Raw genomic sequence first — 26316 nt, forward strand, 5'->3', positions numbered from 1 at the left:
TTAATTGATGCATAGAACTTAGGCCTGGCACTGCAGACACTTGCAGGGGTGGTTAACATTGGGAGGCAGTATTGCCTTTTGGAAAGTGCACCAGACTAGGACTAATTCCTGTCTCAGCTGCCACTAACCTGCTGGGTGACCTTAGGCACATCACCTTCCATCTCTGTGCCTCAGTTTCCATCTGTAAAATGAGGACAATAATCCTGACCTCCTTTTGTAAGGTGTTTTGATGTCAACTGATGAAAAGTGCTACATAAGAGCCAGTTGTTGTTATTTACTGTTGGTTGCAAGGACAGGACTACAGGTGCAGCCAGGGGGGCTGGTGCAATTTGTACAGTGGGGCTGCTGAGAGCCATTGAACCAAACTGCAAACCTTGTACGAGGGAAAACACTGGTGCAGCCCATTTACAGCAGCAGGTGCATTTCCACTGTCACCCACCCCCCACTCTCAGCGCCTCCCAGCCTTCACCTTTGGGGCTGTGGCTGTCAGGCTTGGTCTCTGCCAAGGGGTGGCACTTTGGCGCAAAACTGCGGTAGCCGCGGCCGATCACAAGGCCAGTGTGCGGGGGAAGGGGGACGACACAAAACTTTACACCCAGTCCCAGCTACCTCAACCGAGGGGCGGTCCCCAGGGACTACGGCTCCCGGCATGCCGCGCGCGCGCTACCGAGCACTCTCCTTGCCGGCCCGGGAGAAGTGCATGCTGGGACTTGTAGTCTCTGGCGTGTCCGGCGGCTGCAGGCGCGCTGTGCCCCGAGGCGCTAGGCGGCTTCCGCACCCAGGGCCAGCTCCTGCTGCCGGATGTGGAGCGAGGGGCTGGAACTGGGACGCTGACGGCTCTTCTTTTATCTCCTGGGGCGGGCGGCAGCGGTGGCGGGGACCAGCGAGTGCGCGGCCCTGGAATGAGCGGGCCGGGCAGGAGGGCTGCGGCCCCGTGTGGGGTGAGCGGCTCCGTCCGTCCCTCGGCTCGGGCGGAGGGAGCGTGCGTGGCTCCTGCGGCGTCCCAGAATGGGGCCGGGCTAGTGGGAGCGGGCAGGGGGAGCGTCCCTGCCCGTGTGGAATTAGGCCTAGGGAGCTCCGCCGGGGGTGCGAGGGGTTCCTGTGGGGAACCCCTTCGCCTTCCCCGGGCTGTGTCCGTGGGAGGGTTCCTGGCTCCTGCCCTGAGCCCTCCCGCCTCAGTGTGTGACCCCTGGCGGGGGATGGAGTGAGGTGCCCCCTGGAAGCTCCTGAGAGTCTCTCACAGGGTGACTGCACGACAAGGGAAGAGCCCCTCCTCCACCTCCCCACGGATGCCCGGGGGCTGAGCGCCTCGGGGTACCCGCCTCTTGACCCCCCCGGGGAGGGTGGCTGGGCGCCTCGGGGTACCCGCCTCTTGGCCCCCCGGGGAGGGTGGCTTTGGTTCCACCAGTCCAGGGCTCTGCAGTGATGGGGGGGGGAAGGATGTTCAGTGAGAGGCATGTGTCTTCTTGTCTGATTCAGTTTTGGAGCACGGGGAGCAGGTTAAGATCTTAACATGCTTTTCGAGCAAGGGAAACAATTGTTCCCGAAAGGGAAGGGAGCCAAGACACTGTCCTGGGTGAGGAAGTACTAGAAATACCACTTTAATCGTACAACCAGCAACAATAGATTCGGTTCAGCATTTAATCTGCTGCTGTATAAATCCATTCTGCATTGTTGTTTAATGTAATGTAATTGCTCTTTTTTGAATTCACATTATTTCTTTAAAAGACAAGCAATTCAGGAACCTTGGAGACTAGTGAGTAGGCTTTCATATGGTAATAGTCTGTCAAACTTTTGTTTCTAATAATGCTAAGTAACTCAGGTCACAATCTGGAAACACTAACAGATATAGTATTTACTATTTGTATTACGGTAGTGCTTGGGACCCTGATCAAGATTGGGAGTAGGTTGTGTTGGATGACATACAGAGATATATTGTAAAAAACTGTCCCTGCACTGGAGAGTGTACAGTGTAAAGATTAGTTTGCCGTTAAAAGTTTTGTTGGTATAACTGTTCATTTAGGAATGTGGTGATTATGATTATGATTATTATTATTGTATGCCAACCTACTTATACTAGTAAAAGCTGTAGTGTGTGCACAGTTATACTGGTATAAAAGTGCCTATTACTGGTACTGCTTACTCCATTCCTGAACCAAAATAAGTTATCCCAGTGTAAGTGCTCTTGTATACTAAGTGATTTTGTCACTTTAATATATCTGTGTAGAGGAGCTGTAAATAAACACGAGATCCAGGGCAATAGTAGGCAGGGGAAGACTAAGGATAACTGTCACGTGAACGCAGCGCTATGTAAATTTGTCCCTTTGACCACTTAATGCAGTACATTCTGTTTGCAAGGGTTACAAACTTTGTGTTTTTTTTAAACTAAAGCTTAAATTTGGTAGTAGTTGATGGCTTAAGCCTGCTTTTCACCAGAGAGAGCTGCTCACTCGTTGTTGATGAGTGAACAAGCAGAGTTTTAATACCTTCTAATGTTTTAAAAATTTAATAACAAATTGCATATATCAGTAAATGCCCTTTGATCTTTCATGTTGTACCCCTCATCCTTCTCTTCCTCTTCTCTACTCTTCATCATCCAAAGCAAGCACCTGTAAACCTTGTTCATTAAGTTCATATGTATCTGTGATACCTTTTAAATAAGTGCATGAAAAATTGCAGCCAGTAGTACAAAATACAGTGGTGAATAGCTCTTTATGCTTAAGGGCATTTAAAAATGCAATTTGACAGCCTCATGTTTTCAAAAGTCAGATAATTAACATTCAAAAGCCTTTAGAGCAAACAAATCCCAGAAGAATAAGCAATATCTCTATTCTCTCCATGAAGTTACTAACAAGTGTAGTTTGCAGAACTAGCACTAATTTCTGCCAACTGAAGTACCAAGGGATAATCTAACAGTTCCTTACGGTCTGCCTGTCAAAAGCATTTACTCGGCATTAAATCCTGAATAGGTAAAATGTTCTGTCTTTGCTTCAGAGAAAAGCTTGTTCTCTACAGTTGCCCTTCAAGGATACTGTTTTGGATACCCTTTAAATTGATCAGAATGTAATTTATTGACTGTCCGAATGTATGGTTTTGGTTAGAAAGGTGACTATAAAAATGATATCATGGCATTCTGTATTTAGTCTCTGTCAATAACTTCCATATGAATTTTACACACTGTCATTACTGCAAGTGCAATCTCTTTTCTGAAAAACATATTGGGTTCTTTTCGTCTCACGTGATCAATAATAAAGATCCTGAAATCCAGAATTTCTCTAACAATCTCAATGGTGATGCATAAAGCAGAGTAGGTTAGAGCTTGGTCTTCTTTAGCTAAATTGGCTGTTAGTAAAAGGTTGATAACTTTCCACAGTAACTAGGATTCTGCGAATACTCAGAGAATTTTGTGTGTATGATATCTTCTGGCACTCTGTATGGTAGGATTACATTCATAATGTTTCTTTCTAGACAACTTCTCAAAATTATAATAAACCTTTAGTAGAGAACAGAAGCTTTAGATTTTAGAGAGGGCTTACAGCAAATCAGCAAACAGTATCTGTTGGGCCAGATTCTCTTCTCACACTGACCTTTCATTGATATAACTCCACTGAAATTGTTACTCCTGATTCTTGTCAGTGTGAGAATTGAATAGCGCACTGTGTTTCCCCCCCAAAGTGGAAGAAATCTGATTATTGGAACTTGATATTCTTTTCAATATTATACTAAAGACAGGAGGGTTTCTAGGAAAAAAAATGTATGAGAATAAAAAGGAAAAGTGTACCAGTATGTATGGCATCTTTTAAGGGAAAACAAGATTTATGTTTCTCTTCAGAATACTGGGGGTTCATTCATTTAAGAGGTTAGCCAGAGAGAGGTTTTATAACTATTGATTTCTGGGTAGAGGCCATGGGTTGCCATAAATGACCATTGTTAATAGATCCTATGAGAGCAATGACTGGACCAAGCACATCCTGAAGAAGCTAATCTTCTCCAGCTCCCCCAAATAATCACAACTGTTATCACTGTTACTTGTCCACACAAAGTCTCTCCTTTTCTTTCCTTCTTAATTTTCCTCAACCTCCCCGCCTCCCAAAAGACCTGGTTAATAAGGAAAGGTTGTTGAGTTGTCACTTTTTATGCTGCTGTTTGCTGTGTTTTTTATTAGTAAAATAACTGTTAATCTATTTCCTGGTTTGCGTGAGTGAACAAAATGAAAACTAATACCGGAATTGCTCCTTCTTGTGTGAGGAAAAAATGTAGAAGGGAATGCTTGACAGGTTTCCACCCAAATCGCTCCATGAGAATAATATGAGTGTTTATACTTTTGTGCCATGGACTACATTTTCACCCTTCACCCTACAGAGGTCCGGAGACACGGTACCTTGTATCTTCTCACTGGCTGTGGGGACCTTGACCAGTGGTGCTGGAACAATTTGATTAGTGGGGGTGCTGAGAGCCATTGAACCAAACTGTAAATCCTGTATATGATGGAAACCACTTCAAGGCAAGGGGTGCAGTAGCACCCCCAGCACCCTAGTTCCAGCTTCTATGACCTTGACATCTCTTCTCCATCCTTATCACTGACATAACTCAATCAGAGTTGTGCGGCCAAGGCTTTACTTGGTGTTTGCTGCCTATGGTTAAAACAGTCTTCCCAAGGTAGAGAGGGAAAGTTAATACAGCTTCGTCTCACTCTCATTTCTGTGCAGATCCTGACCCAATAGAGAGCCTCTCATGGAAGAGGAGATTTGGCTTTAGATTTCCAAACTTTTAAAGGGAGGAAACTGGATCTAATGTCAGTGATGGTGTGTACCCATGTCTCAAGCCATTTAATTATAATAGTAAGCCCTCTTGTTTGATAAAACATGGAGTGAATGGTTCTACTTGGCTTCAAACAGGGTGATGATTATAATGACGTACATCTATCCATTTTTGAGGCTTAGAAAAATTTGGTTTTGCAGCAGATGTTAATTCTTTCAGCTACCTGTGTATGTTAAAACTTCCAGTCTACTTAGCATGGGCAAGAAAACGCTCTCGATCCAGGTATTCTAAAGTAAATTTATTTCTGGTGAAAGGTACCAGCTTGACAACTGTGGAAACTAAAGTCCTCTATTTATTGGCAACGCATGTGCCATTTGGGCCGCAGGATTACTCAGTAGCAAACTTTCCTATTGATTAAGTGGCGCTGATGGACAGACTGCTAAAGGAGTTCTGTTCAGTTGTCTCAGAGTTCTTAGGAGAAAAAACTCATGTGAAGGTAATATACAGCTTTTATGTATTATAAAGAAATAGAGGATTTGAAAGTTGAATCCGTTTGTGCTGCAGCTTCTAACATGTTAGTAAGTATGCACTGCATTTCTCATTGTTTGATTATTCTAGAAATCAGTTTCCCTTTCTTGACAACTTGTAAGTAGCTTTTTAAAACATTAAGTGAATTAGTTTGCAAAGTAATGGCTGCTCCCACCATTAGGTATTTGGTCTAGTTACAGTTCAGTTCTGTTACACACACAACCTGTTTTCAGTAAATATTTTCTACCTTTTCCTCCATAACCTCAGCACCTTCCTCTTTGTCTTTCATCTCAGCCTCTCTTCCCACCCCCACACCACCTCATCAATACACACACTCTCTTTGGATTGGAAAGGTCTTGTTTATACCTGAAACCAATGTTGCAGTGTCCTTTTTCCCTTTTTTTTTTTTTTAATTATTAAAGGCAGGGTATTATTTTCTAGATATGAGCAAAATAAATTTATAAAACTATCTTATAGGGTTTCAAGCATACTTTAACTACAAATTAAAACTTCAGTGCACTGTCACGTAAACTAGTGTGGTCTGTGTGCTCTAGATCAATTTATTGTGCAATAGAGAGCTATTGAAGGACATATTTTATTTAGCTTTGTATAGTAATTTTATTGTATATTTGGAATTAAATGTTTTTATTACATATTCATAGAACATGTGATTGCTTTTCAGTCCCTGGAAGTGGAGGATCCTGAAAGCTGCTTATTGTTTCTGGTCATACTAGGTTTAAGTACCTAAGCACACTGGTGATATTATACAATGTATACCCTATATCCATAGATACGTTCTATTTTTTGTTTTTGCAGTAACAAATCAATGTCTTGCAAGAGAGTGATGGCTTTTTCTCTAGAATTTGAAAATGGATGCCACAGGTACAGATGAAGTAGAAAAGCTAAAATCCAAGTTTGTGTCGGCATGGCACAACATGAAATACAGTGAGTGAAACTGGTTAAAATCCTGTAAATAGTTTTAAGTAAATAGTTTTGCCATTGACTTCAGTGGGGAACCAGGATTTCACACAATAAATGAATTAACCAAAAATGTAACATGGTCTTTGAAACCAATTTATATTTCAACAATAAACTAAACAGTTTGGGAAAACAAACACATTTAGATGTTCCCTTTCAATTTAAATATTTTAAGGATTTGTTTTTTCAAATGGCTGATTATCATTAAGCACATATGACCTGACTGTTTTGCGTAGATTCTTAAACAGAGAAGTTGTGGAATATCAGGTTATGTTTATACTACAGCAACACAGCTACAGCTGTAGTGCAATAGTATAGATGCTTCCTTCATCAATGGAAGGGACTTTTCTGTCAATGTAATTAATTCCCCTGTCCAAGAGGTGGTAGCTAGGCTGGTGGAAGAATTCTATCAACCTACCTGTGTCTACACCGGGGGTTAGATCTAGCTAGCCCTGAGACTAAGGGTACAACATTTTTCACAGCCTTGAGTGATGGAGCTAGATCTATCTAATTTTTAAGTGTAGACCAGGCCTCAACGTGAACTGTTCTTACTGGTAGTGTATTTTGAAGAAGTTGAGACTCTGGGTGAAATCCTGTCTCCATTGAAGTCAGTGGGGTATGGATTTCACCCTTTGTCTTTTATCTCGCAAAATAGTTCAGAAGTAGGTAAACCTCAAAACTTGGTCAGGAGGAATTAGTTAGCTTTTTAAACTGCGTCCTCCCAACCCCAAATCAGCCTTTACCTTGATTTTTCCACTTTCCCTCAAGGCCTGAGGTAAAAATTTCCATCTTAAATGAGTGGGAGTTCTTTTTGAGTGAAGACTGCAGGATTTGGGCCTAAAAAAAATCACAAAACTTTTTTTTGGGGAAAAAAAAAAGTTGGTGCAATGTCTAGATAATATTAAATATTCAAGTCAGGAAGTGCAACAGTTAAGATTAAAAATGCAACCTTAACTCTACCCCCTTGCAGTTATATGTTACACTATTCTGTTTTGCCAGTGTAGTATGTAGAAGTTTAAGTTCTAACAGCAACATCAATGCATCCGTTTTGCTTGTATTGTATATTTTTTTATTCCTGTTTTTCTCAAGTATTCTTCTTAATCTTGTGATTAATTGTGTACAATAACATTTGCAGGATGTGCAATGTGACTGTTTTAGTATTGCTGTTAAAAGCTTAACTTGAATATTTTAATATTGTAATTGAAAAAAATCACAACATTAAACTGTATAGTAATGAGTTCGTGCAAAAAGGCAGAGTTAACGTAAATTCAAACTTAACTTTTGTATTTCTTGACTTTAGTGTTTACCTATGAAACCTGAAAATTGCATTAACATCTCATGTGGGTGATATTGTATTGATAAGGGCTAAGTTATTTTAAGCTTGTTGAATATAAATCCATTCCATGTTTCTTAAAACAATGGAACCTGTTTGTATTATTCAAACTATAAAATAATTCCAATTCCAATATGGTGTTTCCATGTTCTTACTAACCTGTGTGACTTTTTGTATAATCAAATGCTTTTGGAAATGTTTTGAAATGTTTCAGCCACAAACTTTCGTTTGTTTTGTATCTCTTTTAGGTTGGGTATTGAAAACAAAAACTTACTTTAGCAGAAATTCTGCTGTCTTCTTGCTGGGAAAATGTTACCATTTCAAGTCTGATGGTAAGTGTAAAGGATATAATTAGTTCTGATCGCATTTTGGCACTGCTCTTTGAATGTCTTTGTAATCATTTACCGAAACCTTCATTAACAGAGAATTAAAGTTCACAATTTAAATATGGAAAAGCTACAACATTTTCAGTTAAGCTTCCAAAACCAGCCTTACAACCTGCCCCATCACACTATTCGCACATAAGCCAGAGAACCGAGCCATTGTCAAATCAGACTTCATCCTTTGTGTGCATAAATCTTATAATCTATGCCTGAGTATACTCATCTGTAAAATCAGTACTGAGGCTTAATCAAAGGTACTATATAAACTCAGCATTGTTTAGGAGTGTGAAATGATAATACCAACACCAAAGTAATACCTTCCTTGATCCCTGTTAACTCTTCCCTATGCAAATTTGCCCTCTTATAGGAACCGTTTTCCCAGAAAGCCTTTCTTGGTTTGGCCACTTATATTTAGCAGGATCAAGCAGCTGCAGCCTTTAAAATGGGCATGTTTCAATTGACAGCTGTTTCCTGACTCATTCTTTGTTTCATCTGTTACATACTTTTTCTGTCTCCGCAGCATCTTGTTGCTGAGGAGGTGATGGAGTCTCATAGGGGATTCCTATATTTTTAATATTAGTATAATCTTATTTTAATTATATTAACAAAAGTCCTGTGGGGTTAATTTTAAAGCCATAACTTGTGTTATGTCTGTCTTGCAGAATCCAATGAACTCTCTCCAGATGGATCCCGCATGGATATAGTCAACAAAATCATTTCTGGAAATGTAGAAGAATTTCGTAAAGATTTTATTTCTAGAATATGGTTGACGTACAGAAAGGAATTTCCTCAGATAAAGGGATCTGCATTGACAACTGACTGTGGTTGGGGTTGTACACTGAGAACTGGCCAGATGCTGCTGGCTCAAGGGCTTGTGCTTCATTTTCTTGGTAGAGGTAAGCATAAAAATTAGAACATTTTTGTTTTTGTCAGGAGGTAACATCAAGGTGCAGTAGGCCCTTTGTTAATGATGAGGAACATGTGAGCCTTCCCACATACATCCATTAAACTTAGCTAGCTAAAGCGCTTGCTTGCTTGCTTTTGATTCTGGACTGCTTTTTAAGAATATAGGAATTGCTTTATGGATTAGACCAATGGTCTGTCTAGTCCACGAACCGGTATCTGATGATGGTGAATACTAGCTGCTTCAAAAGAAGCTGCATGAAACCCTGTAGAAGTTAGTTTTGTCCACAACAAAAGTCTCTTCCTAACCTTTGTTATCCAGAAGTTAGCTTATGGCTGAAGTATAAGAGTTTTATATCCATTTCAAAACTCCTGATTTAGAAATAGAACAAAATACACACCTTTACTTCAGTAATTGTTATCTTCTTGTTATCCATGTAGATGTTCAATCCTTTTTAGAAACCTAGTAGGTTCTTGACCTCAGTGATATCTTGTGATAATGAATTCCACTGTCTAATTGTGGGCTATGTGGAGAAAATATTTCCTTTTATCAGATTTAAATTTGTTACCTTTCAATTTTCTTTAGTTTTTGTATTGTAAAAGAGGGTTAACAGAAATTTCTAATCTATTTTCTGCATCATTCACTAATTTTTCCTTGGTGGGGCTTGGAAAAGGCTTTTTCTACTTCCTTTTGTGTTTTCTTAACCGAACCTTGTTCTCTCAAGATATACTATCTTACAACCACAGCCTCCCTTGGGAAATGGATTGCTTTCAAGGGTTGATCATATTACCTCACATGCTCTCTCTGGTCCTTTCAAACCCAAGAGGTGATAGACTAGAAATATAATGTCTCTTGCATGGTAGTTTGTTCAGTACCCTAGGTCTGCAAGCCAGCCATCTTCTTAATTATTTCATAGTCTTTCCTTCCATAATAGATGTATCAGTTGCCAATTGATCAATTCCTGTGTTCAGTTGTCAAAGACCTTTCAACCTATTGTCAAAGACCTTTCAACCTAGTGGGCTTGAAGTCACTCCCAAACTCTGGTTTGTCGCAAGGGAGTGTGTTGTTTTGTTTGTTCAGCCATTTGCTGGTCTATGAAGGCTATGTTAGTTATAACATACACAGCATGGCATTCTGAAGGTCCAGTTCAGTAATATTTTGCACTTACTGTGCAAGTATTATGTAAGCCAAGAACCAAAATCTTGCATGGTTCTTGTATCTATAAAGCCCTAAGCCACCACATCAGCAAATGCAGTTCTGACTATTCTTTAGAGGTCCAATGGCAAAATTGAACTGTGTAGTTGACAGTTAGCATTCTTTCTGTTGTAAGCACTTTGTCTGCTCATAAAATATTATTTTGTTCCATTTGCCCTAACCCCAAAATCCAAACATATAAAATTATTTTGCTTGGAAAAGGCTTATCCCCTGATCCTACCCCAGCGTTGCCATAAATACAGCTTTTGTTTCACATAAATCTTTTATTTAAATTTTAAAAACCCCCTGCACAATCTGGATAGAAGACTAAATATGAATTTGCATGTGAGGCTCTAGGAATGGCCCAGTTTAACATGACCAAGACAAAAGGATCTTGACTAGTCTAAATCTAAAGTGTATTTTTTAACAACTACACTTAAAAAGAATTCTTGTACTATTCATCATGCAGCCTGATTTGTGAGTCATGTGCTGCACTACTTTGGAGCTACTAAAATATGGGCGCCCATCAGTTTAAAGAGAGGAGGCGTGTGCAACAAGAGCAATGTGGCTAGTGTCTTCCTTTCTTCCCCCTCTCCCTTGCACAAATAAAAATAGCACAACTATATTGTACTGCTGTTGGAAAAAATTTTCCTTGCCTAGATTCTTATCACTAGCATTTGCATGTCTGTGTAAAGCACAGATAGTTGGTCTTATTAAAAATGGTCATTTTTTTTTTTGGTATTTATACAGAAAACTTACTGTTAGGAAGAAGTGTAAAACATGTCTTTAAAAATTATTCTTCTGCAGCCTGGACCTGGTCAGATGCATTGGACATTGAAAATTCAGACTCTGAATCATGGACAAGCCACACAGTAAAAAAGCTGACTGCATCATTTGAAGCATCCCTTACAGGGGAGAGAGAACCCAAGGTCCTGTCAAACGATCATAAGGAAGCACTAAAGAGAAACTGTGGTGACAGTAAAATGAGAGATGAAGTTTATCATAGAAAAATAATCTCTTGGTTTGGAGATTCTCCACTAGTGTCTTTTGGCTTGCATCAGCTAATAGAATATGGAAAGAAGTCTGGGAAAATAGCTGGAGACTGGTATGGGCCTGCTGTAGTAGCACACATTTTAAGGTAAAAAAAATCTTTTAAAATTATCCTTCATTATTGCAATGCCTTAAGTGTTATGGAAGAAACATTTAGAAATGTCTTGAGATTTCTTCAGGTTAATTGGACACTTAACCATTAATTATTGTCTTAGCAACATGCCCATGTTACTAACAATTTAGAAGAGCTATTTTTTTAGAGATAGGAAGGGAAATAGCAGATTCAGGAACTGAAGTGTGAGTCTCTGTCCAATCTTGTCATTTATTTCTGAAACATTCCTATTTTTCTCTAGTTTGGGAAACAAGAGATCCAAGGTCTCTCCATACCTGGTCTTTAAATAGGGCTGCCTTTAATGAATGTTCTAAAAACTAACCACTCTTTCAACCTTGGAACATGCATAACATTATAGGGTTTTTTTAATACTGTAACCTGGGGGCTGTAATGTACTGATAGTGTAATGAAATGTCAGAACTAAAATTGATGTTTTCAGCATTTCTTGCACACATCAAATTCTTGTGAAACTGTAAATGTATGGGACTATTAATATTATAATTATATCATAATAGAAGTAAAAGATCTTTGACATTCAGTGTGAATAAAAAAAAAACAAGTCAAATTTCTCTGTACTGTGTGACTTTATATGTCATTTCTTTGGATACTACTTATTTTGTTTTTTATAGTCTTATGTTCTAGGTGGGTCCCAGTTTAGCCATAAACGGAATCATTAATAAGTCACCTAAGCATGAGAGGTCAAAGTTCAGATGTAATTTTTCTACATTTATGTAGATGCTGGAATAATTTCATATACAAGTATACTCTCCTTGAATGAGCCTACATTGAAATACTACAGTGTTTGTTCTATGACAGGTGAAGGTTATTTATGTATTTGCCTGTATTTGTAATATTTTCTTCATGTGGTAGATAATTGAAATTGACTTTTTTGTGAAATTTCAAAAAATATTTTCTACTAATTCACTTTCTAATTTGCAAAAGTATATTTGGCTTCAGGAACCACATGATCAGGTCATGTACCTTCAACATAATACCCACCATAATTCAAACATTGCCAAGCTCTCCTTTCCTAGAACTCCGCTTTCCCTTCCCTCTTACTGCAGGCAGTATTGAGAATATATAACTCCCATAACTTGAGAATGACTATGTTAAATGATTCTTCAGAATATATTGTGAAATAAAGGGATAGCGACCATTTCATACAATCACGAATCAGAAATCAAAGGCTAATCTTCTATTTTGAACAGTTTTTAATTTCTTTACAGATTTTGTCCTTCACTACTGATCATGATTCAGACTCTCGACATATATTTCTTTTTAGTCTTTAGGTCCATTACTGTTATTCTTCTGAGGCTAATTTAGTATTGCAATTACCTTTTTAAAAGTTTCAGTGAAACCTTGGAGCTGTTCAAATGTTAGTTTTTGTTCTAATAGATGTTTTAAGCTAATTCTATATATCTTTAGCTTGTCGTCTTAGGTTAGCTGTGAGTTCATACTGAGCAATACTTCTTTGAAGTCTAGTTAAAGGAAACCCTATCAACTTGACAATCTCATTTCTGGTTTCTCTTCGGATCATATAAATCTTTCGCCTTTTACTAAAGATTTCCTATAGTTACAAATAAGATCAAAGATTATTATAACCAAAAGTGTGGGAGGAGGAGCAAGCTGTGTGTTTGTGTATTTGTTTGTGTGTAGTTAGTTAGTTTTGTGCATTTAACATCATTCTGTGTATTGACACTTTCACTGTTTCTTAATAGCCAGTCAGTTTCTGCTTTGCTGGAAAGGCTCTTATAAATATTCTACAGGGGGGCTGGAAAAAAACCAAAAAAATAAAATAAAATAAACTTCAACTTATTTTGTTTTAAGGGATTGCTGTTTAAAGGGTGACCTATTGGAAACTGAAATATCTGAGGAAGTGGGCTGGAGCCCACGAAAGCTTATGCGTACAGAAATTAAATCTGTTAGTCTTTAAAGTGCTACAGAACTCTCGTTATTTTGAAATCAGTTGCTTTTAAATTCAAGTATCTCTAAAAATCAAGAGTCTAAATTGAATTTACTGTTAATTTCTTGAAATTAAATACTCTATCAAATAATCTTTTATTTGTACTTAGGAAAGCTGTTGAAGAAGCAAGAGACCCTGAGTTACAGGGGATAACTATCTATGTTGCTCAGGACTGTACAGGTAAGTGATGAGGCTATTGTAAGTTTTGGTCAACATTCTGAGCACTTTATTTATGCTTTTCAATTAGTGCTCATGCACAACAATATTAACGTTTCCAAGGAAAAAACTAAATGCTCGAAATATGTTTTGAAATCCTATAAATTGGAATCATGTAGTCAGAGCTGTTATTGGTTCCTGCACTACACCTTTGGCTTTTGTCTTGATGAATCAAACATAATAAATGGAAAACTTCGTAAATTCCTTGATTTGACATCTGATTAGGATAATGGCACTCAAAATAATTTGAGGATGCTTTTTTCTTTCTAATTTCCTTGGCATGTATAATTTCACTCCTATGACTTATTTGATTCTAGGGAATCTGTTGGTTTTGATGTTAGGCCTTCTCATTAAAATAAATAAACTGGTTTACTTTCCCCTTCCCTGCCTTTCTTTTGCCTTTTGGTGGAAGGCAGAAAGTGTTAGAGATTTTTCTTAAAAACAAATGAAAAAAATAAACCCAAACCAAAATAAAAAGCAATCAGTAATTTAATTGATTATGCATATTCTTAACTATTAAGCTGCATTCTCCTCGCATCAAAAAGGTCCTTTTTCTTGCAGGAACATGTCCATGGAAAAGTTAATACATCAGTTTCTGGTAGTAATAAATCTAGTCAGTTTTCTTTCAAAGCTCAAAGGTCTGAGCAGGACAATAAACCAAACACAATGACGGCCCGTTTTCTACTCTAACACGATGTACAAGACATCTCAAAAACACAAATGCTTTTAAATACTTGGTTGTTATCATGGGCAGGGTAGATTTAAGGTTCTGGGAAATGCGGGAATAGAGAAGGAGGATGACAAGATAAACTAAATATGTAATAAACCTTTGCCATCATCATTAGTGTAATCCAGGCTTTCAAATGAAAGCATAATGTATTACTTCTATAGCTGTGTTCAGTTGCCAAAATTATTCATTTTTATGATATAGCTGATCTTGGGAGATCACAGAAAGGAATGGTATCCCTGCTTAGCAAGCTAGTTTTAAAGGGACACATTCAATTTAATTGTATATTATAAACACATTTCTTTACCATGTTACAGTTAATACCTTAGGGTATGAAAAGTGAGAGAATTTTAAAAAATCCCATCTAGTATTAATTTTATTGAATATTGTACTTTGTTTTTTGTCTGTTTTTTATGCACTTCTCTCAGAGCGGAGGAAGAAAAACAATGATATTAATTTTATATTTGTTTAACTTAGGATCTAATACTATATTGTTGGGACATGATTTTTTTTAAAAAGCTTTTCTTTGATTTGTTTTTTATTTTATTTTTAAATGTGTAAATGTTTCTATTGGTTACAAGCTTTTATATGTTTTTTTTTTTTTTTATACGAAAGTTAGTTCTAGGATCAAATTTTAAACTGTCCCTTCATTTAAAAAAATATGGAAGAAATGTTTCTCTGCTCTTCTCAATAACTGCATTCCTACACCCTACATGCTACTTTTTCCAACTATTGAACTCAATGGTGTAACGTATCATTCTAGAAAAATGCCACTCAGGAGTGAGGAAAATGTAATTAATTTTTATTAATACAGATTTTTCAGGAAGGCTGTTTAATGTGGAGAGTGTCATTTTTAAAGAAATGCATAGTTTTGGTTTATGCTGCCTAAATGTTGTGATTTTGGAGGCATATTAAGTTTTGTAAAAGGTATTTAAAAAAATAAAATAAAAATTACATGTGTACTTTAATGAGCCTCAGATATATTCATGATCTTATTTTCAGTTTACAATCTGGATGTTGTTGATAGACAGTGCTCTTCTATGGGCTCTGAAAAAGCAGATACAAAAGCTGTAATTATATTAGTTCCTGTAAGACTCGGTGGAGAGAGAACCAACATGGACTACTTGGAGCTTGTAAAGGTATGAAATAAGAGTTCATTCTTCTTTTTTTCAAACAGTAGCACTAGATATGAAAAGATTCTTCATAGTGGTAATCTTCTAGCTATTAAATACGTGGTGATGATTTTACAGTTGTAAGTTGTAAAGTTTGACTTTACAGATTTTAAATGTCAATATTACAAGATCACACATAATTGCAGAGCACATGATGTGCTACGGTAAAGCAGTTATAACTATTCCATTCCTAAAGTAGCTGCCTGAAAAGACACCAGTGCAGTGACTCAAATTATAAATAATAATTTAGTATACCTACAGTATTTATATTTGTGGTGTCTTACATGGATTTTCATATTAATCATCATTTAAAAAATATAAACCAAGGTGCTTATTTTTGGGGTTTTTTAAAATTCTTATATAGCAAATACTGAAGACTACCAGCTGCACTTTCACAGCTTATTCCTTCTACCTATTCCCCCCCCCCCTCCTCCCCCCCGCCCCCCAGTTTGAAGGGTTCTAATCCTTTAACCCACTTAGCAGTTTCTGTGGCCATTATTTCAATAGCTGGTGGTTAGGATGACTGTATGTGGAAGAAGAGAGTAATGACTAAGGATGAAAAAAACCCACCAAAACCACAATGCATCAAATTTCAGGACAGAGCTGGAAGAACCTAACAAACAACTCCCTTACTAGACTAACTTCTTGTTAATAAAGGTTCAGCTTATTTAACTGAACACTTAAAAATGGTCTATAAGGAACTGGACCATAATTCTGATGCCCACTGAGCATATGTTGGTAGTTCTTCTCTTCAACCAGCAGAGCTTGCTTAACTCTTGTTTTTACTATCCTATTGTTAATCACAGAGAATCTTCCTTTTGAGTCTGTGTACATTTGTAAAAAACCTGCTCAGTAGCATGAAGAAAATCTGAGAGATGGGCACTTTGTTACCTTACCTATTTTTCCTTTCTCTTGACTATCACTTCCATTTTATTACAAAGTTTCAGAAAGAATTATAAAAAAAAACTTTTATAACCAAGAAGGACAGAACTGTGAAATCTTTTATTTAAGGAATAAAGTATGAAGTAGCTTTTCTTTTCTGATTCTTTTCCTTGTGTATCTAGACAGTTGGTTTTATAAGAACTTTTGCTCTTTGCTGATTAGTTCTGGCACAGTAAGATATGTCCGTGATTGCAGACCTGATCTAGGAACACTACACCCATACAACAGTTCTGCCGAAGAGCTTTGGAATCTCTGAATGTAGAATAATAGTGTCTTTATTTGTAGGCTAACACACAGACTACTTTTGCTGCTATTTTGCATAAAAGTTTCTGATCTGGTGTGGTCGCTCTTCTTTAATGTGTGCTTCTGTAGTGATGTTGACCACTGTTTTACTGAGAAACGTGTGGTCATTTGCAGATCTATCTCACTGGTGCTGTGATAAGAGAGGTTTCAATTGCATGCATCAATCATCCTGCTTTCATTATTCATTGAAAGTGACTTAATATCTTTGGTGTGGATTTAAGTAAATGAAAATGCAGACTTTAGAACTGAATTAAGTAAATAAGTGTTTACAAGAGATTTGGCGATTTGTGGATGATGGTTGTTACTTGATTCATTTATAATACCGTTATACAAGAAAAATGCCTGATTCCCATAGGGAAGTCATACCTTTGCTTTACCTAAGTATTCTCTGTTTCAGTTTTGCTGCACTGGCATAGGTTGAGTGGAGACAGATTTAAACTGTTTTCCTCTCTTTATCTTATATGCATAATCGTATTTTGTAATGCTAAATCATCAAAAATAGCTCTTGTGTTTTAGCCCTTGTTAATATTTGAAATAAATGGTACTTCCCTCTTACCCATTTAAACCATTCTGAAGTTGGTTTCCATGTTATTAGTATCTTGGGTTAGGAATGTGATAGCTCTGCAAAAGAAGAAATGTTGTTTGTTAATATTGTCTTTTAAGGCCAAACTTCTTGTTGAGATAGAATCTTCACAATGTAATTGATAGTGTAATGATCTTACCTTTAGTGGGTATAGTCCTAGAAATTGGGGTAAAAGCGTCTCTGCCATTTTAGCTCACATGGTAGACTTTTGGGGTGGAGGAGAGATTAATTCCTCATGTTGGCCTGTGTTGGACATCAGAGTCCTTCCCAGACTTTCTTCCAGGGCAATGTTTCTCCATCTATCCCTCTTGGCTTCTACTAGTTCCTGTGTGAGGGGTGACACATGTACTTCTGCCCAACCCTCTGCTGTTTATCCTCTTCAGGTATACATAAGGAGTTTCTCCTCAAAGCTGACACAGATTAGATCAGTGAGGAATTGGGAAAAAAAGAGGCAGCACTGGTGTTCCTTTCTTACCTCCTTTTGTCTTTTAGGGCTACTGCTCTTACAAGCAGCTGCAGCTTCAACTGGCCCCTCTTCCTGTGATGTGAATCTGTCTGAGTGGGCCTTTTACCTATGAATGGGAGGGAGGGACTCAGTCATTGGCCACTGAACATAAAACTATAAAATATGTAAAACTTCATGCCATGCAGCCTACAGTGACTCCAATTTTTATTATGTTACATTTATTGTTCTCCTCTTCTAAATTGTCCTGCCTGTCTTTAAACTATGATCACCTCAGAACAGACGGGTCATCCCTTCTTGAATGTCTGCCAATATACTACCATAAGCCATTCACCCTGACCTCACTCTAAAGATGGTCAGGAAAAATGAGATGAGTAAAGTTACATCATGTTACTTTAATTCCTCACTTTCTTCTGTTAACCTTTAAATCTGAATTATTATTTTATTGTCAGGGAATTTTGAGCCTTGAGTACTGTGTTGGTATTATTGGTGGGAAACCTAAGCAGTCCTATTACTTTGCTGGATTTCAAGGTTAGTGTTTTAATAAGAGATGTTTTTTTAGTGTTTTTTCCTTTTAAGAGCTAGCAAGTTAATAAAGGATCAGTGGGAAGTAAAATGATTAAAATAGCAAAATGAGAACCTTATTAATTCATCAAATCTGCCAAAGTCCAGTCATTTGTCATTTGCCCCACATAGTAATTGGATTCTATAAAATGTACATTTAATTTCCTTTGTTGCATAAACAAGGCATAATTTATCTGTTTCACCAAACTTTAGAAGCCTTTGCTGCTACTATCTGGCAGTTCTTATTTACATATTTACTTTTTGCCAGTTTAAGTGGTGCTAGTTGATGCTCAAATGACAAGCAATATGTTCTTCCTGTCAGGATGAAGCAGCACAATGCATTTTTCATACGCAAACTCTAGAATATAATTGTGTGTTTGTAAAAGTAATTTTATCACCAAAAATTAAATGACAGTCTCATCACTTTATAAAAATTCTGCTTATACAAGCATATTTGATTATGCAAAAATTAATCTGTCCTGCAAAAACCTATGCTTCAGTCAATGAATATCAGTCTGGCAAGCAGTTACTTGCTGCCTTTTTTTTCAGTTGTTCTGCATAGAAATTGGATTGTAAGCAGTGTTATAATAAGGTGTTTTTTGAATTACTTGTCTTCTGTTTTGTCCTTGTAGATGACAGTTTGATTTACATGGATCCTCATTACTGCCAATCTTTTGTAGATGTCAGCATAAAGGATTTCCCTCTTGAGGTAGTGTGGATAAAGAGCTGGTACTGTTTTTTCCCATATGAATCAAACACTAATTATTTAGAGATGTTCTAGCTAGCTGTTTTTACGGTTTTACAGTTACATGTTATTTGTCAAATTTTTTGCCCCTCTTTATAGACCTATAATCAACAAAAATGACCAAAGGTTAAATACTCGACAGTAGATTTTAATTTATTATATATTCATTTATCTTTGTCTGTATCTTTTTATATACCAGACAGCCTCCACAAAGAAATGATCATGTCACCAAGTAATTTTCCATTATAGACAGATAGGCATTACCACAGACTTTAAACATTATACATGGGTTCTTTTAAAATAATAATAATGAATTGGTGTCAGAAATATATGCTACTATGTAATAGGCGTTAGGGTTCAGCTTTGTTTTGAACCACAGACTACATAAATTTACCCTCTGCTTCTTTGACCGGGAATTTGCCGTCTATTGTCTAGTCAGACTTGGTGGTTACCATTTCAGTACTGTTGTCTACTCTTAATTACTTTATAGGTCATTCATTTAGCTGCTTAGATCAGAATTTTCCATGATTGTATTACTTTTATTCATGTCTTCTATGCTGTTCATTTTAACTGGTTGTTTTTTTATTATTTTTAATCAAGGTAGCTCCATGGATCAGTAGCTTTCAAGGGCTTGTCAAGTCTGAAAGTGTAGTTGCTGTTTCTTTTTTTAGCTATGGCATGCTGTCTCCTTCTGGTTATAGTTAATGCATCTTGTCAGGCTCTGTCTAGGTCTTGAAAAATCAGACTTTTACATTAGTATTTTCTCCCCTCCTCCATTTAAAAAAAAAAAAAAAAGTAGTAAATCCAGGAAAAGGTACTAAAGAACTGCATTTACAAGCAGTATGTCCCCAATGCTCATGCTAAAAGAGGTACTCAATACAGCAGTTTAAAACTATTACTTCTGAATCCTGTGACATCCAGCCTATACATGAATCTCCAATTTCCACTGAATCATACTTTATCAGCTACAGAACCCATCTGCTCTTGTTGATCTGTTCGTTCACAGCACCTTGGAAGATCAGGCCACTGGAGCATAGAGCTACACTAGCGTGTAGTTCTTAACACTGTGGGGTTTTGCCAAGTTAAACATTACAAAACCTAAAAACACAATTTCACAAAAAGACACTCTATTTTGGGAAGGAGGGACATTTACCTGCCCCCATATTGGTTGGCTCTAGCAGGATTCTGTGGCTGTGATGTCACCAGCAAAGTGCATACTATGATAACACTTATTGATTTGCTGCAAATCCTTGCACAGATTTGGAGATGTGGGAAGAAATGCTCTTTTAAACTTGTGTTGTGAGTACACCCCTTAATCTGCCAGTTAAGGGGACTTCAGCACATTCTTAAATTGATTAAATTTGGTTAAATTTAAAACGCAAATCAAATGGTTTGTAATGAAGTATACAACTTTACTGTGGCCCCAGAGCTGTTGCTACTGTATAACATTTGGTTTAAAACAGAGAAAAGAGCAGGGATTATTTCAATGTCTTTGTCTAATACTGTTGTCAGTAAAGTTCAGTTGTTATACCAACCTCAAAGAGGTAACCTGCTGAAGTGAATCATAATCTCTTAATCGAAATATTATCCAGTAGTGTGTTTAACAGAACCGTTAAGACATGTTTAAGCTTATTATAAACACTAGTATATAAAATTTTAAAACCTAGCACTGGTTTAAAGCAATATTGAAACTAATTTTAATTTTTAATTTTAACAAGGTGCTTTAATTAAGATGTCATGTAGTCTGAGAGTATATAGTTCCCTCTAGAAAACTAGTGGTTCTGAATTTAAAAAGAAATGTAGGTCCTCTTTATAGACCCAAGCAAAAGGAAAAAAATGTTCTATATCTAAAACTTTCCCCATTTTGAGACCCTTCTGAGGTCCTCAGATGGAACTGGTAAAAGAGCAAATTATTTGTTTTACGGTAGTGCCTGTATACTCCCAACTAGTATCAGTGACCCATCCTGCTAAGCACTGTGCAAGTGCATAATAAAATACAGTTCCTGCCATGAAGATCTTGTAGTCTAACTAGATAAGAGGTTGGAGGGGAAACTTGTCCAAGGATATACAGCAGATCAGTGAGCCAGGAATAGAACCTACAAATGTGGGCTCCTAGTCCTGAGATTTATCCACCAGAGCATGCTGTTAGGTGTCATTAATAAGAATTTCCAAATAATAATAAGCTTTAAATGTATTTAGAAGATCCACAAGCTGTCAGGTTGGCTTGATCATATCATATTGCTTTTCTGGATACAGGATCATGTATCGGAACGTCATGCTCAGTACATTGAATAGTATTCTGTCTTTGTCCAGAAGTGTCAAACATAAGCAGAAATTGCTGTCTTAGTGTGGATAATAGCTTGTTAGCTTTCTCTGTAGGAAGTATTTTCAAAATTGACAAATCGTCCAGAATAAGTTGGAAATCAATCCACTCTGTATTGGCTTCTAGAATCCATTTGTTTGGATGAGTGGAAAAAATATGCCTCCCCACTTTTCTTTGTGGCAGTGACTTTCACAGCATTAATAATACTCACCCTGAACATACTACAAAACTATTTTTAGGATGTTCCAATACCACCTTTAATGTTGCTGTTGAAATGTTTTATTTAAAGCAGACTTCCCATGTCTAACTGTGAACTGGGTATTATAATTGGGCAATATTAGGGAAAACACAATAAATAGGTGTCACAGTCTGGCAGAAATATAACTTGCTAATCTTTATCAATTTTGTAACAAAATTTAATATAAAATGTAAACTCTTTTATTTGTAACTGGACCAGTCAGTAGTAAAGAGCAATACATGTCAATAGTGTGCAACTCTCACAATGAGAAACACCTTAAAATAATTGTATGTACTTCTCTGCACTCTTACAGGTGTGCTTTTTACCTAGCTTAAAAATGAAAAGTTGGAAGGTGTTAGGAAGAGAGATTCTACTCCAAAAGGGTGCTGGATAATAGTAGCTTGCTGGTGTTGCTGTTTCTGTAGAGCCAGGTTAGCTCTTATCCTTATGTCAAAATAACTGAGTTTGTGCCTAATGCACATCTAAATATGTATTTCACATGAATTCCTTTCATATTGGTCACTTGGGAAGTACTCAGAGGATATAACAACTAGTCAAGTCTCAGTAGAACATGAAATGTGGAGTGTTTAGATTTGTTCGATTTAAATACTAAGCTATTATAAGAGGATTATTAGTGATTTAATAGAGGATCTGGTGTATGGAAAGCTCTGGGTAGTAGTAATAGGATAAATAGAGCCTTTCACCTTTAGATCACTGGTTGATTGCAGCCTAGATCAGTAGTGACCAAATGGTTTAACCATCAGATTCTCTTCTGTGACATGTGAAATGAGTTAATGACTTTTGTCCAGCTCCATATAAACACAAAACCCACAGTGTTCAGTCTCTGTACTGAATGAATGGGCATGGAGACTGACGTGAACTACCCTATATGTATTCTTTCTGGATCCGGGGTGAAGCAGTGTAGGGACGTTTGCACCACTAATGCTCATAGTTTTCATTTTAAAGGCTGTCAATGCGGCATCTGTCCTAAGAACAAATTTTGCATTTAAAATAAAACTTGTGTGTGTAAAATATGAAGTGGATTTTTGTACTGGTGGTATATATTGTAATGCTCGGCCATTTTTTGTCCATTTCGCTTGCTAATGAAAATATTTCAGGTTGGTTCATTCCATCATTTCTCTTTTATGGAGGTGTGAAAGGAAGGAGGTAATGGGTAGTGGTGCTATACAATAACTGTAAGAGTTCAAATGTCGCTACAAATGCACTTTGCAGAGGAGCATTTGCCTTCTCTACCTTGGGAATATTCATAAAATGTTGTCTAGAGCTGCAAACCTTTGACAGATGTCACATCCTTTTTTGGACTGGCATTAATGTGGCATAATGTGGAAGCTTGGAAAATAGAACATAAACTCTACTAGGTTATGTAGTTTTATGAATGTCAAGGGGTGAAATAACTTGAATGTTTTGGGGGACAGAAATAACTTTAGAAACTGGTACTGGTTTTGGAACATATGTGGCATGGTAAATTATATGTTAAGGCCATTAATAATAGAAAGGCCAAGTGCATTGATATCTGTGCCTTACGTCTTTAAAAGATCTTTACAATGTTTTTATCTCAATAATTGCAGTCGTTTCACTGTCCTTCTCCCAAAAAGATGTCATTCAAAAACATGGATCCTAGCTGTACGATAGGATTTTATTGTAGAAACATGCAAGACTTTGAAAGAATTTCTGAAGAAATAACTAAGGTAAGAGTTGAAATTTATGGAAGAGGTATCTCAGTCTGATATTAGTGCTTGATAGTATGTATGTACTGTATATGTTAAGGATAGCAAATATGGTCTTCGATATAATAAATAGAACACATCCTGTTCTAGAAATGCGCATTGTTGATGAAGCAGAAACATACAAGAATTCTAGAATATTTCTGCATCCCATAATATGAACATGTAAAATATGTAAATGTAAAAAACACCTTAATTGTGTGTTGAGATGATTGCTAAGAGAAGATATGGATAAGAGGCTGACTGAAACAAACCAGTGTAGTATCTGTTATGTAGACTCCATTTATGATTATTCCACTAGGTGGCACTATTGAAATGAAAATATTTTTGCAGACAGCACCTTTTCCAGTCATTGGATTGTCTTCTACCTGAAGAGGAATTTTTAAAATGCAAATAATCTCTTGGGATGAAATTTTTTAAAAATGGAAATATTTGAGCAAACCAAAACTCTGCATTTTTTCTTTTTAATATAAGTGCTTTTTTATTACATATCAAGATAAAGCAATACTTTTATGATTTGGAAGCACTGTTTTAAATCAGCAAGCAGGTATCACCTAGTAAACCTACCTAATCATGGCCGTTCCACTTGAAGAATATAGGAATAGGTTTATTTAGGTAGGTTTGAGTTTAATTGATAGACATTTTCTTCTTGACTCTCTTGCTGTGTATGAATGCCAATAATGTGATACAGTGCTAATGCATGTTGTGTTAGCTATGGTACCAAACAACAAAATGTTTTATGATAAAAAATTGTCTATGAAAGGATTCAGCAATAATAAATGATGTATCACAATATTACAATTTGTACCACAATTGTTATCAAATCTGTGCAAGGATTTAATGTTTGTACAACAGTTAGAAAATATAACTTTCTATGTCCGGTAAATATTTGTATTATTTAAGGTATGAACCCATAAGTAATATCCAGATTTTATACTTAGTACCCACAAATTGTGGTCAGTAGATTTGTTAAAGTTCTTTTTCCTTTGTATGATTCAGACATGGAGGACTAGAAAGTAGATTTAAAGGACAGGAACTCTAAAGCAACAGAGACATGGAATGAAAGTTTAAAAAGCAAAGTTTCATTATATTTAGTTTACTTGCCTTGCTGTGTTTGAGAGGAAATTTAAAAACATGACAGAATAATGAATGAGAAATTGAGATATGTAAGACCCTTCTCTTCTCTTACTTATTTTTTCCCATTGTTTTCCTCTTAAATCTCAGGGCAAGTGAATTTCTCTCCCCATCCATTTGTTCGTTGCTCTGAAATAGCATCTAGCCTAATGTCACAGGAACTGTATTTTAGTTTTAAAACTATTTTACTAGCATTTTGGATTGGGCTCTTTAATATTAATCTGATGACATCAGTGTAAGTATACCCAAAAATAGACCCTGCATTTTCAGGAAAAAAAAAAAAAAAGGAAAGTTTTCATATGACTATTGTGTGAAGAACAATCCTACTGTAATCCTCCAGTCTGCCCATCAGTTTCTTCATTTTTCCTGCTCGGCCTTTGACTGCTGCTTTTATCTTCATTTTTCATCACTTTAAGAGTAACTTAATGCCTTGAATGGTGGCACAACGTACTTCCAAGTTGGGAAATCCAAGTTAGGTTAATGAAGGACTTCAGATTCTTGCTTCTGTGGCAAGTAAAGTAGTAGAGTTCTTCAGGAGAGAAAGTTTTGAATGTGCCACTGGTCGCAGAAATTCAATCAAGAGAAAAAAATTGTGGCATTCAAACTAAGTGTCCAGAAGGAAGTGATGGTTGAAAATCCATCCACATTGTGCTCAGATTGGCTTCTGTTTTTGTAATTATTATCCCAGATAGCTGTGCACCTGCTTTTAAGCAACCCTGAGTTTCTGGAATTTAAGGTACTGGGAGCAAAATCATACTTTGATACCTGAGTTCTATAGTGAAACAAATGAAAAAATGAGGTTGCTGTAAAAAAATGGACTCTGAGTCAGAGTAGAAGTTGGATAAGATTCAACACAAAGGGCTCATAATTGCACTGGGTAAGAGCAACGTGGAAGTCTGAATAACACTGCTCTATTGTTTACAGTATATACCAATATTTATAGACTTCTCTGTGGTGCTTATCACCCGGGTGTCTGAGCACCTTGCAAATATAAATGGATTTATTTACACATTGTTTCTGTTAGGTAGGGAAGTATTATCTCGGTTTCACAAATCGGAACCTGGAGCACACAGCTATTACATTACTTGCCCACGCTTACACAGGAAGTTTGACAGAATCAAGAACAGAACCCAGATTCCCTGAGTCCCAATTGGTATCTTAACACAAGACCATTTACACTGTATTATAAATGTAGTAGCTCTGCTGTATTCATAGCTTCTCATTGGCATTATAAACCCAATGCTATGTAAATAATGGGAGCTGCTGGAGGCTCTGAAAATCGGGCCATAACTGTGGGTGTGGGTGAAGCAAGCTTGAAAATCTAGCTGTTAGTGGCTGATCTTGTCCCATTTCAATGGGCTCAGATTGAAGCCTTTCATGTAGAATTTTAATTCTTAAAAAACTAAATAATCTTTATAGCTAGTGAACTGGTGAGAATATTTATTTCTACAGCTTCAAGTTTGTGTTTCATTTCCCAATCAGTGTTTACCAGCTTTAGTGTTTTTTCTATCTCTTGAGTCCTGGAAAGTGGACCAGAGTATCTTAGGGTTTGTCTGCATTGCCTTTTAAAACCCACAGCAGTGAGTTTGAGCCCAGCAATGAAGACATTGTGGCTCAGGCTAGAGCTTGGGCCCTGAAGCCCACTCCCCTCCTTGGGCTTCAGAGCCTGAACTCCAGCCTAAGCTGCAATGTCTACACTGCTCTTTTTAGCACTCTAGTGCTAGTCAGAGTCTGTAGACGTGGGCTCTGAGACATGCTGTTATTGGTTTCAAAACACAGTGTAGATATACACTTGAAATCATAAAAATAATAAAGCATCAGTTGTTGCTTTTTGAAAATTACTGACCATGTACTTTAAATTATTACAGAAAATTATGAAATGTAGCTAAATTCCTGTTTTGGTGAGAGAGAGAGCAGTGGTTGTCAGACTGCAGCCTGCGGAGCTGCTTTTGTCA

At 37.1% G+C, this 26316-nt stretch overlaps 1 protein-coding gene across 3 annotated transcripts in view; it reads left to right on the top strand.

Moving 5' to 3' along the window:
- The first annotated feature begins 696 nt into the window (after window positions 1-696).
- ATG4C (autophagy related 4C cysteine peptidase) overlaps window positions 697-26316 on the top strand; it is a 36410-nt gene continuing 10790 nt past the window's right edge. Inside the window, exons 1-11 of one of the 3 annotated variants that reach the window (XM_067535486.1) lie at window positions 697-941; window positions 6106-6234; window positions 7849-7932; window positions 8646-8879; window positions 10889-11219; window positions 13316-13386; window positions 15152-15288; window positions 18065-18143; window positions 18809-18885; window positions 21796-21913; window positions 23072-23178. In XM_067535486.1, coding sequence (XP_067391587.1) covers window positions 6159-6234; window positions 7849-7932; window positions 8646-8879; window positions 10889-11219; window positions 13316-13386; window positions 15152-15288; window positions 18065-18143; window positions 18809-18885; window positions 21796-21876 — 1170 coding nt within the window. In that variant the 5' untranslated portion in view covers window positions 697-941; window positions 6106-6158 and the 3' untranslated portion in view covers window positions 21877-21913; window positions 23072-23178. Of the gene's footprint in view, window positions 942-6105; window positions 6235-7848; window positions 7933-8645; window positions 8880-10888; window positions 11220-13315; window positions 13387-15151; window positions 15289-18064; window positions 18144-18808; window positions 18886-21795; window positions 21914-23071; window positions 23192-26316 lie in introns of those variants that run through there. The other 2 variants (XR_010917528.1, XM_067535484.1) reach the window with 2 other exon arrangements.

The sequence above is a fragment of the Emydura macquarii genome, unplaced genomic scaffold, assembly GCF_026122565.2.
Source record: "Emydura macquarii macquarii isolate MOO-44397 ecotype Brisbane River unplaced genomic scaffold, CSIRO-AGI_Emac_v2 contig_3506, whole genome shotgun sequence".
Classification (NCBI taxonomy): Eukaryota; Metazoa; Chordata; order Testudines; family Chelidae; genus Emydura; species Emydura macquarii.